The sequence below is a fragment of the Salvelinus namaycush genome, chromosome 1 (genome assembly GCF_016432855.1).
Source record: "Salvelinus namaycush isolate Seneca chromosome 1, SaNama_1.0, whole genome shotgun sequence".
NCBI lineage: Eukaryota > Metazoa > Chordata > Actinopteri > Salmoniformes > Salmonidae > Salvelinus > Salvelinus namaycush.
The window spans coordinates 35,447,633-35,466,720 of NC_052307.1; the positions used below are offsets into that span (position 1 = coordinate 35,447,633).

The 19,088-nt window shown below is 41.3% G+C and overlaps 1 protein-coding gene across 1 annotated transcript; it reads right to left on the reverse strand.

The window, feature by feature from the left end:
- Positions 1–209: 209 nt before the first annotated feature.
- On the reverse strand, positions 210–12,498 carry hdr (hematopoietic death receptor). Its single transcript, XM_038998379.1, has 10 exons — positions 12,363–12,498; positions 12,049–12,177; positions 11,771–11,882; positions 11,459–11,550; positions 10,797–10,837; positions 9,997–10,251; positions 8,529–8,565; positions 8,077–8,360; positions 2,947–2,998; positions 210–397 (listed from the first exon to the last, which is right to left on the reverse strand). Exons 1-10 carry the CDS (start codon positions 12,496–12,498, stop codon positions 210–212), a joined length of 1,326 nt encoding a protein of 441 aa, XP_038854307.1.
- Between the last annotated feature and the right edge of the window lie 6,590 nt (positions 12,499–19,088).

Below are 19,088 nucleotides of genomic sequence, written 5' to 3' on the forward strand. Positions count from 1 at the left end.
GTGTGCAGAGGGTCCCTGGTTCGCGTCCGAGGTCGGGGCGAGGGGACATACTAAAGTTATACTGTTACACATGCATGCCAAAAGTAAGGCATAACACAAGTAGGCCATAATATGGCCAAATATGAGTTCACAGTTGTTTTATGATAATGCCATTTTAATTTGTGCTTTGGCAGTGGCACATATACTAAACCTGAATGGTGAAGAGTTCTTTAGTGCAAATAACAATCCAAGGAGTAGAGGTTGGGAATGTCTTTGGAGTTGTGGAAGTCAAACACAGCACAGAGCCCCAGGACGGAGCAGACCAGAGCCAGTAGCATGACACCAGCATGACGCAGCATCCAGGGCAGCTTATTCTGCCCCCAGGTGAGGGGAAAGCGGTACAGCACCGCGCCTATAGCTACAGAACGAAAATGGAAAAAACTCACTTGACCTCGATATAAATTGCAGTTTAAGCGTTGTCTTAATTTTCTCTATCTCATGGCAACATGTCTTAATACACCACACACTGACATACGTTTTGGCTTGCGCCTAGACAGGTACAGAATAGGGTATTGATATAGTATTCTGCCAAACCGTTTAAGTTCTTGACATGTCTAGGGTGCAAGGCAAAGATGTGGAGGAAGCAGTGAAGGAAGTTTGGGTAGCTTAACTTAGCTTTCTATGTGCAGAAACACCTATGGTGCATTCGGAAAGTATTCAGCTCCCTTCGCTTTTTCCACATTTTGTTACCTTATAGCCGAATTCTAAAATTGATTAAATAAATAAATAATTCATCAATCTACACACAATACTCCATAATGACAAAGCAAAAACAGGTAACATTTTTTTTGTTGCCAATTTATAAAACAGAAATACCTTACTTACATAAGTATTCAGACCCTTAGTTATGAGACTTGAAAATTGAGCTCAGGTGCATCCTGTTTCCATTGATCATACTTGATATGTTTCTACAACTTGATTGGGGTCCATCTGTGGTAAATGTAATTGATTGGACATCATTTGGAAAGGCACACACCTGTCTATATAAATAAGGTCCTACAGTTGACAGTACATGTCAGAGCAAAAACCAAGCCATGAGGTCAAAGGAATTGTACGTAGAGTTCCGAGACAGGATTGTTTTGAGGCACAGATCTGAGGAAGGGTAACAAATAATTTCTGAAGCATTGAAGGTCCCCAAGAACACAGTGGCCTCCATCATTCTTAAATGGAAGAAGTTTGGAACCACCAATACTCTTCCTAGAGCTGGCCGCCTAGCCAAACTGAGCAATCGGGGGAGAAGGGCCTTGGTCAGGGAGGTGACCAAGAACCCGATGGTCACTCTGACAGAGTTCCTCTATGGAGATGGGAGAACCTTCCAGAAGGACAACCATCTCTGCAGCACTCCACCAATCAGGCCTTTATTGTAGAGTGGCCACGAAATATTAGCTAACAGCACACTAACTTGAAATGAAAATACTTTGTCAAAATTAAAGTGGAGTCTTTTGTTAAGACATATAGCTAGCTAGCTAGCTAGCTAAACAATGGACCATAATCACAACTCATGACGTTACTACCCTGCATGAATATGCATATATGCATATGTCAAGCGAATGTGTCTGAGATATGAAGAATAAGATCATACACATAATGTTAGCTAGCTAACAATACACTTGAAATTAAACCACTTTCTGTCAAAATTAGAAATGTGTAATATCTGAAAATCTTACCAGTATGCATCATGGTTGGATGCGTTTCCTGTCTGATGCCATGCATGGTTGCCTTAGTTCGACAATGTAATCCAGACTGGTGGTGTTTTCTCCATATCCTTAGCTATCATACTTGAATTCCACTGATTTCAAAACTCGGTCCTCCAAAAAGTGGAGAGCATACACATAACGTTAGCTAGCGAGCCAGCCATCTAACATTAACTAGCTAACAGTACACTTTAACTTGCCATTAGGTTTATACATCCTTACATTTGTACTCATCAGACCTCTTGCTTCTTCAATTTTTGCTGTAATGCTGCAATTAGTTGGTTATAATTTTGAGTAGAGCAGACATTTCCATATGTTTTTGTTAGCTGCTGTTTTTGTTAACTGTGACATACTGTAACTCCACCAGTCCTATTTATGATATAATTTACAAAGACTATACCTTTTTAAACAATTTTTCCCAAAATATATATATATATTTTTTATCAATTAGTATATTTGAGTTTAACCATAATATTTGCTGGCCTCTTAATAAAGAAGGAGAAGAGGAGAAAGAGGACCATAGAGGTAGAGTTACAATCTTCATAGAGCATGACACTGTTTCTGTTGAGCCAATGTTCGAAGGATCAACTGAGGATGTAGAAGAAACAGAAGACCATACAGACCTAGACATTTTTGAAGAGGACAATGTAGACCATCTATTTGGTAAAGCAACAGACAGTGAAGCTCAAACCGTTTCTGTTGAACAACTGGACATTTTCAGATGGAGAGTACAGAAAATGCCACTGGCCACTGACTGGGATGAAACAAGTACACCAATAGCAGTCAACTGAAATGATAAAAGAACAGGATGAGGAAAATACAAATGACATGACAACTATTGGAATGATCAGTGGGATGTCTAGTAAATCTGAGAGCCCACAAACTGATGTGGAAATCAACGTTCCAGAAACTCTATCCACACAAAAAATTGAAGAGTAAATAGAGACAGAGGACAAAAATGCAAGTTTTACAACACCCGCAGACAAGTCAACAAGTCATTTTCTAACCAGAAATGGATTTGGAGAGAAACAATGTACTGGATATTCCACATTTACAGCGATAGACAAACATGATGAAGAAAAAGAGGGATATCAAATTATTGCCAAAACCAACAAACAGGCTCAAACTATACCTGTGTCAGAGGACAGTGAAATAGGAGAAACAGGTTAAACATCATTAGAGACTATTGAGGAGGTTGAGGAAGAAGACGTACAACAACTGTCAGTGAAGCTCTCTCCGCTTCTGTTGAATCTCATGCCCCAGTTCTAGAAGGAGCCACAGAACATTTTGAGAGGGAGAAGACAAAAACCAATGGTGACTGACTGGGATGAAAGCATGACGAGTATTCTGATATTAAAGGCAACTGAAATGAAAGAAAATAAGGATGACAACCAGAACTATATGACAACAACTGAAATAGTCAGTGCAATATCTAGTAGACGTGTGAGCCCCATCTACAAAGAGGACATTAAGTTTTCAGAAACTCCAACAAGAAATGAAATGGAATACAAGATGGAGACAGACATTTCAATGGGAAGATTAGGCAAGCTGGTGATTCCAAGTCAAGTTCAGAACAGACGGAAGCTAAAATGCATGAGGAAAAAAATACTAATTATACCACAAATACCACAAAACTCTCAAATACCATGGTCCTAGAAATGGTTCGCCCTCATATAAGAATCTAGGAACTGCAAAAGTGAAACTCATGAAGAGTATGGGCCTAAACTCGACAAGGAAACGTCACTCCAACAGATGAGTAAGGGACCTAAAGTATCATTGTCCATGTACAGTATGTTTGCAGATGGCTCATTTATCATGGCAGATCTTTGGCAGACTGTTTATGGAGAAAGTATAAAATGCAAACACATCATCAAGAATTTAAAGTTGATCCATCCCTTCTTCTAAAATCAAAAACATTTGACAACTTTTTCAAAGAGCAAGATAAACATCCCATCTAAATATGCTGGATGTAGTCCCTTTTGAACATCAATGACATACAGACTGCTTGTGGATGGACTTGGGATTTGCAGAGGACTTTGTGTAACATTGTCTTTTAGATGCTGTGTTGTGAGAATGAAGAGGAGCAGACCTAAATCTCCATCTTGAAAATGTACTTCTTAATAACTGATTTACTAATAGCATACAGTGGTTGAATTGATAACCTTTTTCGAAATGCATCACTTGTAAGTAATGAAGGTTACAGATACTACTAATACTTAAAAATTACTAGGCTAGTAGATACTGTTATGTTTACTATATTTAGTAAATGTTAGGTTAACTACAGTAATTAGCATGTGTAATAGCAAATTGTAGCCCAACACAAATCAACTTTGCATTCTACTGTAAAAAATATATATATTATACTGTATCCTGCTGTACAAGCAATTGTGTGCTACATTAATAAAGTCAACTTGAATAAACGGTCCAAAGATGAGTCTCAGTCCACTTGCTTCCAAATAACATTTTACAACAATCATTTTCAAAATCAAGAATGTCACAAAATCATTGAATGACACAAAAGTCGAGAGATTCCTCTTCCATTTCCTCCTTTTCACTTTCTTTCCTGAACTTGTTTCTGCTGCTTCTCCTCCTCTTCCTCAGTTGTGTGTTGTTGACCAATCCTTTTACAAGCCTTGTATTTCTAGAAGACTCTGCTTCATCTGCCAAGCAGGGAGATGCTGGGCACCCTCCATGTTTCCCACAGTGCTGCTTGTCAAGTGCATCACAGGCCCTACTTTGCCTCTTGTCCGAGTCCAAGCCACGTAGAGACTCTTCAGTTAAACTACAGGCACACTCACCCCTGCTCTGGAGGGCAGAATCTGTAGGCTTCAAGATGGGTAATTGGAATCGAGTTGCTTTACCGTGATTGAGAGGTTTTGAAAGCTGATGAAGGGACATCATGATTCTCTCTGTTTCAACCAGCTTTGAGTTCTGAGAGAGTGTAAGTCTCTTCAGTCTCAGACGAGCACTGCGTCGGGGAGCAGTGCATACTGCAGCGTGTCCCTCACGCATGGATCCTGTGCCCTTGTCCTCAAGTACTCTTCCACTGGGCGTTCTGATGCTGACTAGGATGGCACCGTCTCCCCCAGTAGACAATTGTCTCTGTTTGATGAGATCCATGTTTGTAAAGTCCAGTGTCTCATCATCACCCTTGATGTTTTCTCTATGTGTAATGGACTCTGGAGATGCGGTTTGGCTTGCTTGTCCCAGTTCCCCAGCATCATGATTAGCTGTGATGTTACTGCTCTGTGAGGATGATGTGCTCTCCTCCTGCTCAGTTCCTATAGCTACAGACAGATGGATAGGGTCAGTCCCTGTAGCTACAGACACATGGATAGGTTCAGTCCCTGTAGCTACAGACCCATGGGTAGGGAGCTGTGTGCCACTGACACCTGCTGTACTGTTCTGAGAAGCCACTTCACACCTATTTCTGTTTCCTTTCCGGGATGGCCTTGCCAAGGCCTTCCTCTCAGCCTCTATACTGTGAGCCCACCTCCGTTGGTGGTTCCTGAAGCACACTAGTCTCCTGGCATTGCGCAAGGAAATGCCAGTCTGCTGCATGAGCTGCCTGACGGTGCAGCTGTTGAGGTCAAATGCCCCAGCGTTCTTTGCCATCCTCATACCGAGTGCAGGTGCAGCAGAGACCCTTCCTCTCTACCTCCTGGTCTTGCTTCTAAACAATGTATTGAAACAGAATGACATTTTGGACAACACACAATTATGACATCACAGAACATGTCAACCAAATAACAATCAATGTTATATCTCTAAAATGTCACTAAGCTTACTCTTTGTGACATGTGATTGATTCTTGGGCAACATTTTAGCAATATCTGGTTCTAGTTAGAAACATTTAGAAAAGAGTACAAAATATATAAAACTTTTATTTCAAAACTGATGCATTCATACCCATTTCCATTTGTTCTTAAAAAAGAAAATACATTGTAAAGAACATCTACATAAATAATGTGAAATTATAATTTAAAAGGGACACTGCCATTGGCAACTGCACTTTGGCACCAACTCAAGGATATACTGACAAGATCTTTAAACTTCAGAGGAGATATGACAAGAACATAATGCAGAGCCAATTGTATTTGAAATACTGAACAAAGTATTGGGAGAGTAACAACTCATTTCATCAGTTGAAAAAGGCCATGATAAATACTACAGAGGACATCACAAAATACAGTGTAGAGGACTAAAGGCTGAGGATATAAGCTCATCGTTAAAACAGCAGAAGACAATTATTTCCATAGTTTCCACTAGGTGGAGTTATCTGCTCTGAAGACATGAGATCTGTGCAACATTGCTCATTTTCTAAATGTCACATTTATGAAGCATTGTTGCTTTATTTAGTTTGATGGACATCGCTCAACATACATTATTTGCTTAAGGAGCAACAGGACTTTGGCATTATTATCAGTGTGTGAAGACAGCACTATGGTGGAAACCAAGGCAGCATTATTTCATGACAAAAACAAAGTCTATAGTTTGTACAGAATATTCAGCATCAATAGATCTGGCTCTACAGGACCAACATAAGAAAGCAACCTTATAGGCAAATACACATTTACCAGTCCTTTAAATTCAAAAATAAATAAATAGAATGTATAACAGTTGTATGCTGAATCATAAAGAAACACACCACTGGTTGTGCATCCCAAATGGCACCATATTTATATATAGTGCACTACTTTTGACCAGAGCCCAGGTCAAAAGTAGTGCACTATAAAGGGAATACGGTGACATTTGGGATGCACACCTGGTGTTTAAAATACATTCAGGATGACCCATGCATTTCATGATGTCCTGACCACTACAGCAGAGTAGACTACATCCTTCTCCTACAGTTGACAGTGTTTACTCAACACCCAGGAGCTCTACAGTCGCTAGCCTGTGCATAACTTATCAGTTCACTGTGTGAAACTGCAGAGGGAATGATTCAACAGCCAGACAATAGGCCTGTCGCAGCAAGTACCGGAGATCATTTAACTAATCACATTTACGGCTCAGTTATGACTACTACTGTCTGTATTTTGGGTATTTTCCCCAGAACTCCCTAGAAGCAGGGACATAGTGCATTCAGAAAGTATTCAGACCCCTTGACTTTTTCCACATTGTTACATGACAGCCTTGTTCTAAAATCGATTAAAATAGTTTTTCCCCACTCAACCAACCAACTCTCACACACACACCATAATGAAAGCAAAAAGAGGTTTTTAGAACTTGTTGCAAATGTATAATTTTTCTTTTTAAATAATTAAAAAAACAGCACATAAGTATTCAGACCCTTTACTCAGCGTTCTGGAACAGCTTTTCATCAAGGATCTCTCTGTACTTCGCTCTGTTCTTCTTTCCCCTCGATCCTGACTAGTCTCCCAGTTCCTGCCGCTGAAAAACATCCCCACAGAATGATGATGCCACCACCATGTTTTCCACATAGGGATGGTGCCAGGTTTCCTCTAGATGTGACGCTTGGCATTTAGGTAAAAGAGTTCAATCAAGGTTTAATCAGACCAGAAAATCTTGTTTCTCATGGTCAGAGTCCTTTAGGTGCCTTTTGGCAAACTCCAAGCAGGAGTTTTACTGAAGAGTGGCTTCCACTTGGCCACTACCATAAAGGCCTGATTGGTGGAGTGCTGCAGAGATGGTTGTCCTTATGGAAAGTTCTCCCATCTCCACAGAGGAACTCTAGAGTTCTGTCAGAGTGACCATCGGGTTATTGGTCACCTCCCTGACCAAGGCCCTTCTCCCCCGATTGCTCAGTTTGGCTGGGCGGCCAGCTCTAGGAAGAGTCTTGGTGGTCCCAAACTTCTTCCATTTAAGAATGATATAGGCCACTTGAGGACCATCAATACTGCAGAAATGTTTTGGTACCCCTTCCTCAGATATGTGCCTCGACCAAATCCTGCCTCGGAGCTCTACAGACAATTCCTTTGACCTCATGGCTTGGTTTTTGCTCTGACATGCACAGTCAAATGTAGGACCTTATATAGACAGGTGTGAGTCTTTCCAAATCATGTCTAATCAATTGAATTTACCACAGGTGGACTCCAATCAAATTGTAGAAACATCTCAAGGATGATCAATGGAAACAGAATGCATCTGAGCTCAATTGCAAGTCACATCGTAAAGGGCCTGAATACTTATGCAAATAAGTCATCTGCAAAAATGTCTAAAAAACCTGTTTTCGCTTTGTCATTATGGGGTTGTGTGTTAACTGATGAAGATTTTTATTTAATCTATTTTATAATAAGGCTGTAACGTAACAAAATGTGGAAAAAGGGAAGGGGTCTTTATACTTTCCTAATGCAATTTTATTTTCTGCATATTAATTTACTGCATATTCATAATATCCATTTGCAATGGCTTTAGAAATAATATTTTCTGCTGATAACTTTTGGTCCAAATAAAGTAAGGCTTTGATTAAGTCATTTATGTCAGCTTGCATGCCCACCATTTCCAACCATACTTTTAACAGTTCATAGACTCGGTCTTCAGGATGAAGGTGTGCAGTGCTTTTTATAGCGTTGTCACTGAGTCCGATGTTCCTGAAGAATCTGTTATGGTAGTAAACGTCCAGCTCTTCAAAAAGTTCAAAACTTTTCTTCAAGGACTCGTCACCTAAAAATTAAAAAATAAAAGTCAAGGCCCTGACATCAAAGCCCACCGTGCTGTACTGTATTAATCAACAAAAACATGGAGCACAGCAGAGTGGGTCATAGACAAGGCTAAATAATATTAGTACGTTAACTAGCCTAAATCCATAAAATATAGAGGGTATACTCTCACCATTCAAAGGAGCAAGTTTTCTGAGAAGGACATCTTCCTAGAAATAAAAAATAAACATGGTCAGTCATAAATCATAAGTCAAGCTCCTAAACGAGGCCCCTGCACTAAGCTCTGAAGTTTGGCTCTTGGAGGGTCGTGCAGGAGGGAAGGACCTCAACAAAAGCTCTGGACTTCTTGTCTCTGGCCTTATTCCGTCCTTTCCTTGACCCTGCATTTGCATCTATAAATCACATTTATGTGCTTGGGCCTGGCCACTAGCAATGGTTAATTAAATCTTCAAAAACAAGTGTCAAAACTACCTAGTAAGTCTTCTGCCTAGTAAGTCTTCTGCCTAGTAAGTCTTCATCAAGCTGGATGGTGGAAAGGGAGTAGCTCTACTTCAAAATGGGACACGGTTGTTTGGGGTCCATTTGCCCATGAGAGTAATTATGAATTGGGTGAACTAATGCTATATACACGTCAGACAGACTGTGGCTTTCAAACAGTAAGTAAGTACAGTGCATTCTGAACGAATTCAGACGCATGGCATTTAAGCCAAAGAGTTCAATCTTGGTTTCATTAGACCAGAGAATCTTGTTTTTTCATGGTCTGAGAGTCCTTCAGGTGCCTTTTGGCAAACTCCAACTGGACTGTCATGTGCCTTTTACTGAGGAGTGGCTTCCGTCTGGCCTCTCTACCTGATTGGTGGAGTGCTGCAGAGATGGTTGTCCTTCTGGAAGGTTCTCCCATCTCCACAGAGGAACTCTGGAGCTCTGTCAGAGTGACCATTGGGTTCTTGGTCACCTCCCTGACCAAGAACCTTCTCCCCCAATAGCTCAGTTTGGTCTTGCGGCCAGCTCTAGGAAGAGTCTTGGTGGTTCTAAAACTTCTTCCATTTAAGAATGATGGAGGCCACTGTGTCCTTGGGGACCTTCAATGCTGCAGAAATGTTTTGGTACAATTACCCAGATCTGTGGGACCTTATATAGACAGGTGTGTGCCTTTCCAATCAATTGAATTGACCACAGGTGGGCTCCAATCAAGTTGTAGAAACATCAAGGATGATCAACGGAAACAGGATGCACCTGAGCTCAATTTGGAGTCTCATAGCAAAGGGCCTGAATACGTATATAAATAAAGCATCTGTTTTTATTGCTTTTTATACATTTGCAAAAATGTCTAAATACCTGTTTTCACTTTGTCATTATGGGGTATTGTGTGTAGATTTATGAGGGAAAAACAAAATGCAATCCATTTTAGAATGTGGAAAAAGTCAAGGCTACAATGTGGAAAAAGTCAAGGGGTCTGAATATTTCAGAATGCACTGTATATTGAGCAGAGAAAATAAAGATGAACAGAAAGTAAGACCAGAGCCAGAATAGGATGGGAGTTCTAAAGAAACAATGAAGATGTGGTTAGAAAAGAGATTGAGAGAGACAAGGGACAAGGGGTAGGTTCGCATGAGCATGTCCTGTGCTGCTGCTCTCACCGTAGCCCCAGTGCCAGGCTGCCTCTTGGCCGAAGGGCTGGAAAGCGGGGAGGATGAGGGTAGTGCAGACAAACTGGACCGGGAGGAGTTGGTGGTGTTGTGGAGGCTGTCGCCCAGTCCATTGTCCTCATCGGCTGAGGAGGCGTTGGCGCCCACCACCTGGGTCAGCTCCAGCAAAGGATGGAGCCATGTGTCATCCTGCACAGCACTCCGGTTGTTCTGCCTCTCCTCAATTGACCTGTTGTTTTGATCATCCTACAAAATATGAGAAGTTATATGTAGTCTAATGAGTCACATTTGTTGCTGTTCACTTATGCACTTCGCCATGTTTTCACATGTGTAATTCTATCAGCTCGTCTCAGTAATTTGATCAGAATTCATCTAATTCAGTATGCAGTGCCGATTGGCCCAGATTCAGACCAGAGTTAAGCGTGCGTAAATGTAACACAATTCCCTTTTCATGCGCATTTCTCTCTATGCGTATTCTCTTGAGTCTGTCCGACAAAATTCTAATTTGAAAAGGTACACCGTATTTAAAGGGATGGCTGAAAACCCCATTGAAAATCTGTTGGCCAGCAAGTGGGAGTTTTTCAGCAGTTGAACTAGATGTATTCAGAGGGCGCAAGGTAGAGCATGAATAAGGCAAGTGAATGAATAAGGCAAGTCTGAATACCAAATACTGAGAAGTGCGTAGGAAAGGCATGTGTAGGAATGACATAAATTCCTAAGTCGGGATCAGCCCCATTGAGTCTGACACCACAAATGTGAAAATAACTTTGGAATGAGACCGGCTGACTCACCACCTCAATCTTCAGCGTCTCACTGGGATTATTCTGGGAGTCTGGAACAGATGAAGTATGAAACACACAGGGCACTTTACTTTTAGGTACAATATTGACATGTTCTGTTGACAGCTTTAAGTGCATCACTGCTGACACAGTGAGCTTTGAGGCTCTGTTCCCTCTGGATGGCACCCTACTACCTGTATAGTGCACTACTTTTGACCAGGCCCCATAGGGAATAGGGTGGCATTTGGAAGGCATCCTGAGACTTCACTTTTGAAAGATCAAAAGGTATTTATTTGATATAAATGACCTTTACCTCTCCTTTTACAGCAATTTCGCCTCTTCCAAGAGACAGCGGCAATTGCAGCAGTGATACCCAGTACTGCCACCACAATCACAACAACACCTGCTGTTTCAATAGAGAGAAATTAATGTTTAATGTCACAACCCCATCCATCCGCTGTTGACCAAATAAGTGGCGGGGTTGACAATTCGTCGTTGTTTGAATCCCTGAACGCCCCTTGAAATTCAGAAATAATCATTTTCCAAAATACACGCAACATTCATAATATTCTATTGCGTTAACGCACAATAAAATCCTAATCCACAGTAATAAACAGGAGACAACAGAGCATGCAGCAAGGTGATGTCTGCTGTACCTGGACCTGGTCTTGTACCTGAGATGGTGCTGGATGTGGGCAGTCTGGTCTCACAGACCGTGTTGGACGTAGCGGTGCAGTTCTTCAGCCTCACCTCATTCTCTTTACATCTGAGATAAATGGGGTTTTCAACAAAATATCATTTTAAAAGCCATATTAAAACCAGTTTAATTAGATTTGATTTATTGATGAATAAATGCCATGTATAAGAAAGCTATTCACCACTGTGCAATAACGTCTTCACAACAATCCAATGAAGTAAAAATGGAGGTTAGGCTAGATTTAGTTTGAGAGCATCAGCGTGTATGTTCACATATTCTATGGACATACCTTAAGCACTTTTTGCACACCTCACAGGCTTGGTCAGGGGCACAGAATAACCCAGGTTTACACCGGCACTCTCTGTCCTGAGTGATGGTGCATGCCTTTGTAGTCACCTGATCTGTGAGAGGAACATACAGAGTTTGTAATGTTAAAGACACAACAAACAAACAAAAAAAATCAGACACGGGATAGATCGGAGCCTTGGAGCTCAGCCATTTCATTTGTCATTCATTCTAATGGGTCATGTTGAATTTGAAAAGGGCTAACTTGTTAAACAGAATTACCTGAGTGACACGTGGTGCACTTCAAGCACTGCCGTAGTCCGTTGCCATGTTCAGTGTATGTGTCAAACTCACAGGTCTCACAGGTTCCGCGCTCAAAGGAACGCGTGCAGTACGCTTTGACATATGTACCTGAGGCCATAGAGAAACAGTTACTGGGTTATCCAAAAGGTGTCTTACCTGCAGCAGACATTTGATACTGAATATGAATTACTGTAGTCGTATAACCATGGTCAATACAAGGTCAAAGTAGTATACCATTTCCAGTGCATACACTGGTCTCAGTAGACTGAATCTTAAATCTCTATTTGTCTCACCAGCTAGGCAGTTTAAACAGCAGATGTTGTCATGTGGGTACTCCAGGTTTTCCCGGCATGAGATGTCCCGCTGTGTCAAGTTTCTGACGCTGCCTCCTGTCCGTGTCAATTTAAGGCCAGACTGAGCTGCCGCCATGGGTTTGAGGGCCCAGATTAGGAGGACAACCTTAGATAAAGATGAAGCACACATGAAAAACATTGTCATCCAGTTTTCACCTAGCTTACTTTAGACACCCATAACATCTAAGGAAAGTAACCAAAGTTGGTGAGGAAATTACCGTTGTAAAAAATAGGTGTAAATCTCAAATGGCACCATATTCCCCATATAGTGCACTACTTTAGAGGGCTCTGGTCAAAAGTAGGGAATAGCATGCCATTTGGTACATAAACCTAGGTCTTTCTTTACTCACAATATGACATTGTAGTCCTGACAATAAATCACTTCCCCTTCAAGGAAATACCTTCAAAAAGGTCCATATTAATGACTAACTAGAGAAGGGAAAGAAAATAATCCAAGAATGTCTATGAGATCATCCAAACCTTGTTTGTCAAGAAATGTCCTCATCTTTGTACATGCAGAGCTCCTTATTCAAGTGACAGCCTTGCCAAAACTTAGGTATGATAACAGTGCCAATATAATTGCATTCATGATCACGCCACTGATGCTCTATCAAAAACAACTACAAATCTAATGTTATTTGTCACCTTCTTCGTAAACAACAGGTGTAGACTAACACTTCATCTATAAGTGAAGCAAGCCTAATGATTAGTCCCAACGATGTATGTAGTTACACGAAAACTATTTTGAAACTGGTCTTTATCTGGGTCAACTATTTGAGGGTGTTATTTCTCAACTAGAGACAAACAAGAAGCGCTGTGATGCAATTTCATCACAAATCCATTTGGAATCTCTGAGTCACAAGATACATGGGCACACCCAATTAAGCAACCTGTATTCACCTGTAAAGTATGTTCAAATATGGGCTAGCCTACAAACCCTCTGAACAAAACCCAAGCACACTCCAGAGTAGAAAAGAGGCAAGGTGACAATAGATATGCTGCATCATATTATGTATTCTCCCAAAATGTTATTTGGAACATAAATACACAGTTATTTTAGCATTAAATTGCTAAATGTTCTCTCTGCCCAAGGCAAAATGTGTAGAATTGCAAGAAATTAGCTTTAGAACTGCAACATATTCTCACTAATGCCAAGCCTTTAAAATGTTATTTCCCAGGGGCAGAAACTTATTTAGTCTGGCCATACACTGCAGAAACTGCTTGTATGCAAAAAAATAAATTGCACTCTAAAGTAGGAGTTGTGTTCTGATATTATGTGGGGGTCCCTGATGTATTTGCTAACGTATCACAAAAGGCGGTACCCGAGGCAAAATAAAGTTTGGGAACCCCTGCCTTAGTCTAACTAAACACCGGCTTCAACAGACACTACATAAGAATTTCGCACCTATATGAGGCTTTTCCATTGGCATGTTTACGCGACATTCTTTCTGGCCGCACAAATGGCGTATCGACTGAGTCAGAACATGAGTTCGAATTTTAGCATAAGTCAAAAGTAACATTACTAGTTAGGCTCCACAATTTAATTGATGAGGTAATGACAGAGCACGCGTGCTGTGTGACAACAACGCTTCAAATTGATGTGGTCACAGCCGTACAGCGTGAAACAACTTACCATGTAATGTAGGACTATATTGCTCATACTTTTATCAAACCTCGCAAAATGTCAAAGGTGGCGTACATATCCCAGTTGATGAGTCCGAAAACAGAAAAGCGTCACCAGCACTCCCCCATGAATCGAAGGTTTCGTTTGGTTGAACTGCGCTAGATTTACTTGAGACAACTCTCCTCACGAAAGAGAAAGTTCCAAATGACGATTGGCGCAGTGCCCGTCACGCCCCTTTAGGGAAACGATTAAATAGTCCCAATTAAACCATCTCTAGCCAAGGATCGGACCCTTTTTTTCTGCCTGTAGCTCAGGACCTGAAGCAAAGATATGCATAATCTTGATATCAGTTGAAAGGAAACACTTTGACGTTTGTGGAAATGTGAAATTAATGTAGGAGAATAACACATTAGATCTGGTAAAATATGAAAAAAATGTGTATATCATCTTTAAAATGCAAGAGAAAGGCCACAATGTTTTTTCCCCCAGTTTAGGCACAATTTAGATTTTGGTCACTAGATGGCAGTGTATGTGCAAAGTTTTAGACGGATCCAATGAACCATTGCATTTCTGTTCAAAAGCCTGCCCAAATGTACCTAATTGGTTTATTAAAACATTTTCAAGTTCATAACTGTGCACTCTCCTCAAACAATAGCATGGTATTATTTCACTGTAATAGCTACAGTAAATTGGACAGTGCAGATAGATTAACAATAATCTTTTCATTTTTCATGCTTTTGTGCCCATATCAGATATGTTTATGTCCTGGGAAATATTCTTACAACCTCATGCTAATCACATTAGCGCACGTTAGCTCAACCCTCCCACGGAGGGGACACCGATCCTGTAGAGGATACAAACTATTACAAATATTGTTTTAGTTGGGGAGAAACCCCTCAGATTTATGAGATTAATAGCCACACTCACCCTTATCAATGTGGAAAATTCTCTTTCTGTGTATGTCAGTTTGACATTATCTATGCAAAAGTTGTCTGCACGACTTAGTCTCTCACACGCAGACACGGCCACAGTCACAGGACAGGAAGAGAAGGTTTAAACTGACTCATTTGCTCAGAAAGAGAGGAGTTTCATACCCACAACAGAATGCTGGGTAGTGTGAACCTCAAACATGTAGTCTACCCATTTTAAACAAAAAGACACCACTGTAAAGTAAACTGTGAAAATACACTAACCCAGTCACCCTTGTCTGCTGATATAATTATGCAAGGATGGATTAAACATACATATATATATATATATATATATATATATATATATATATATATATATATACACACATATACAGTGGGGAGAACAAGTATTTGATACACTGCCGATTTTGCAGGTTTTCCTACTTACAAAGCATGTAGAGGTCTGTCATTTTTATCATAGGTACACTTCAACTGTGAGAGACAGAATCTAAAACAAAAATCCAGAAAATCACATTATATGATTTTTAAGTAATGACTTTGCATTTTATTGTATACACACATTATATATATACACACATACATATATATATATATATACATACACATACACATTTGGTGCTGTATGAAAAACAGCACCAAAGCATGATGTTTCCACCCCCATGCTTCACAGTAGGTATGGTGTTCTTTGGATGCAACTCAGCATTCTTTGTCCTCCAAACACGACGAGTTGAGTTTTTACCAAAAAGTTATATTTTGGTTTCTTCTGACCATATGACATTCTCCCAATCTTCTTCTGGATCATCCAAATGCTCTCTAGCAAACTTCAGACGGGCCTGGACATGTACTGGCTTAAGCAGGGGGACACGTCTGGCACTGCAGGATTTGAGTCCCTGGCGGCGTAGTGTGTTACTGATGGTAGGCTTTGTTACTTTGGTCCCAGCTCTCTGCAGGTCATTCACTAGGTCCCCCTGTGTGGTTCTGGGATTTTTGCTCACCGTTCTTGTGATCATTTTGACCCCACGGGGTGAGATCTTGCGTGGAACCCCAGATCGAAGGAGATTATCAGTGGTCTTGTATGTCTTCCATTTCCTAATAATTGCTCCCACAGTTGATTTCTTCAAACCAATCTGCTTACCTATTGCAGATTCAGACTTCCCAGCCTGGTGCAGGTCTACAATTTTGTTTCTGGTGTCCTTTGACAGCTCTTTGGTCTTGGCCATAGTGGAGTTTGGAGTGTGACTGTTTGAGGTTGTGGACAGGTGTCTTTTATACTGATAACAAGTTCAAACAGGTGCCATTAATACAGGTAACGAGTGGAGGACAGAGGAGCCTCTTAAAGAAGAAGTTACAGGTCTGTGAGAGCCAGAAATCTTGCTTGTTTGTAGGTGACCAAATACTTATTTTCCACCATAATTTGCAAATAAATTCATTAAAAATCCTACAATGTGATTTTCTGGATTTTTTTTCTCATTTTGTCTGTCATAGTTGAAGTGTACCTATGATGAAAATTACAGGCCTCTCTCATCTTTTTAAGTGGGAGAACTTGCACAATTGGTGGCTGACTAAATACTTTTTGCCCCACTGTATATACACACACATATATATACATATACACACACATACAGATATATATATACACATCATACAGATATATATATATATACATACATACACTGCTCAAAAAAATAAAGGGAACACTTAAACAACACAATGTAACTCCAAGTCAATCACACTTCTGTGAAATCAAACTGTCCACTTAGGAAGCAACACTGATTGACAATACATTTCACATGCTGTTGTGCAAATGGAATAGACAAAAGGTGGAAATTATAGGCAATTAGCAAGACGCCCCCAATAAAGGAGTGGTTCTGCAGGTGGTGACCACAGGCCACTTCTCAGTTCCGGTCACTTTTGAATGCTGGCGGTGCTTTCACTCTAGTGGTAGCATGAGACGGAGTCTACAACCCACACAAGTGGCTCAGGTAGTGCAGCTCATCCAGGATGGCACATCAATGCGAGCTGTGGCAAGAAGGTTTGCTGTGTCTGTCAGCGTAGTGTCCAGAGCATGGAGGCGCTACCAGGAGACAGGCCAGTACATCAGGAGACGTGGAGGAGGCCGTAGGAGGGCAACAACCCAGCAGCAGGACCGCTACCTCCGCCTTTGTGCAAGGAGGAGCAGGAGGAGCACTGCCAGAGCCCTGCAAAATGACCTCCAGCAGGCCACAAATGTGCATGTGTCTGCTCAAACGGTCAGAAACAGACTCCATGAGGGTGGTATGAGGGCCCGACGTCCACAGGTGGGGGTTGTGCTTACAGCCCAACACCGTGCAGGACGTTTGGCATTTGCCAGAGAACACAAAGATTGGCAAATTCGCCACTGGCGCCCTGTGCTCTTCACAGATGAAAGCAGGTTCACACTGAGCACATGTGACAGAGTCTGGAGACGCCGTGGAGAACGTTCTGCTGCCTGCAACATCCTCCAGCATGACCGGTTTGGCGGTGGGTCAGTCATGGTGTGGGGTGGCATTTCTTTGTGGGGCCGCACAGCCCTCCATGTGCTCGCCAGAGGTAGCCTGACTGCCATTAGGTACCGAGATGAGATCCTCAGACCCCTTGTGAGACCATATGCTGGTGCGGTTGGCCCTGGGTTCCTCCTAATGCAAGACAATGCTAGACCTCATGTGGCTGGAGTGTGTCAGCAGTTCCTGCAAGAGGAAGGCATTGATGCTATGGACTGGCCCGCCCGTTCCCCCTACCTGAATCCAATTGAGCACATCTGGGACATCATGTCTCGCTCCATCCACCAACGCCACGTTGCACCACAGACTGTCCAGGAGTTGGCAGATGCTTTAGTCCAGGTCTGGGAGGAGATCCCTCAGGAGACCATCCGCCACCTCATCAGGAGCATGCCCAGGCGTTGTAGGGAGGTCATACAGGCACGTGGAGGCCACACACACTACTGAGCCTCATTTTGACTTGTTTTAAGGACATTACATCAAAGTTGGATCAGCCTGTAGTGTGGTTTTCCACTTTAATTTTGAGGGTGACTCCAAATCCAGACCTCCATGGGTTGATAAATTTGATTTCCATTGATAATTTTTGTGTGATTTTGTTGTCAGCACATTCAACTATGTAAAGAAAAAAGTATTTAATAAGAATATTTCATTCATTCAGATCTAGGATGTGTTATTTTAGTGTTCCTTTTATTTTTTTGAGCAGTGTATATATATATACAGTTGAAGTCGGAAGTTTACATACACCTTAGCCAAATACATTTAAAAACTCAGTTTTTCATAATTCCTGACATTTCATTCTAGTAAAAATTCCCTTTCTTAGGTCAGTTAGGATCACCACTTTATTTTAAGAATGTGAAATGTCAGAATAATAGTAGAGAGAATGATTTATTTAAGCTTGTATTTCGTTCATGGCATTCCAAGTGGGTCAGAAGTTTACATACACTCAATTCGTATTTGGCAGGATTGCCTTTAAATTGTGTAATTTGGTTCAAACATTTTGGGTAGCCTTCCACAAGCTTCCCACAATAAGTTGGGTGAATTTTGGCCCATTCCTCCTGACAGAAATGGTGTAACTGAGTCAGGTTGGTAGGCCTCCTTGCTCGCGCATGCTTTTCCAGTTCTGCCCACAAATTTTCTATGGAACTGAGGTCGGGGCTTTGTGATGACCACTCCAATACCTTGACTTTGTTGTCCTTAAGCCATTTTGCCACAACTTTAGAAGTATGCTTGGGGTCATTGTAGGACTCGTTTTACTGTGGATATAGATACTTTCGTACCTGTTTCCTCCAGCATCTTCACAAGGTCCTTTGCTGTTGTTCTGGGATTGATTTGCACCAAAGTAAGTTCATCTCTAGGAGACAGAATGCATCTCCTTCCTGAGCGGTATGACGGCTGCGTGGTCCCATGGTGTTTATACTTGCGTACTATTGTTTGTACAGATGAACGTGGTACCTTCAAGCGTTTGGAAATTACTCCCAAGGATGAACTAGACTTGTGGAGGTCTTCATTTTTTTCTGAGGTCTTGGCTGATTTCTTTTAGATTTTCCCATGATGTCAAGCAATGAGGCACTGAGCTTGAAAGTATGCCTTGAAA

Coding starts and splice junctions, on each gene's coding strand:
- hdr (XM_038998379.1), bottom strand. CDS start 12,498: ATGGCGGCAGCTCAGTCTGGCCTTAAATTGACACGGACAGGAGGCAGC. Junction 12,178..12,362: donor CTGTTTAAACTGCCTAGCTG/GTGAGACAAATA, acceptor CTATGGCCTCAG/GTACATATGTCAAAGCGTAC. Junction 8,566..9,996: donor AGCCTGGCACTGGGGCTACG/GTGAGAGCAGCA, acceptor TTTTATTTCTAG/GAAGATGTCCTTCTCAGAAA.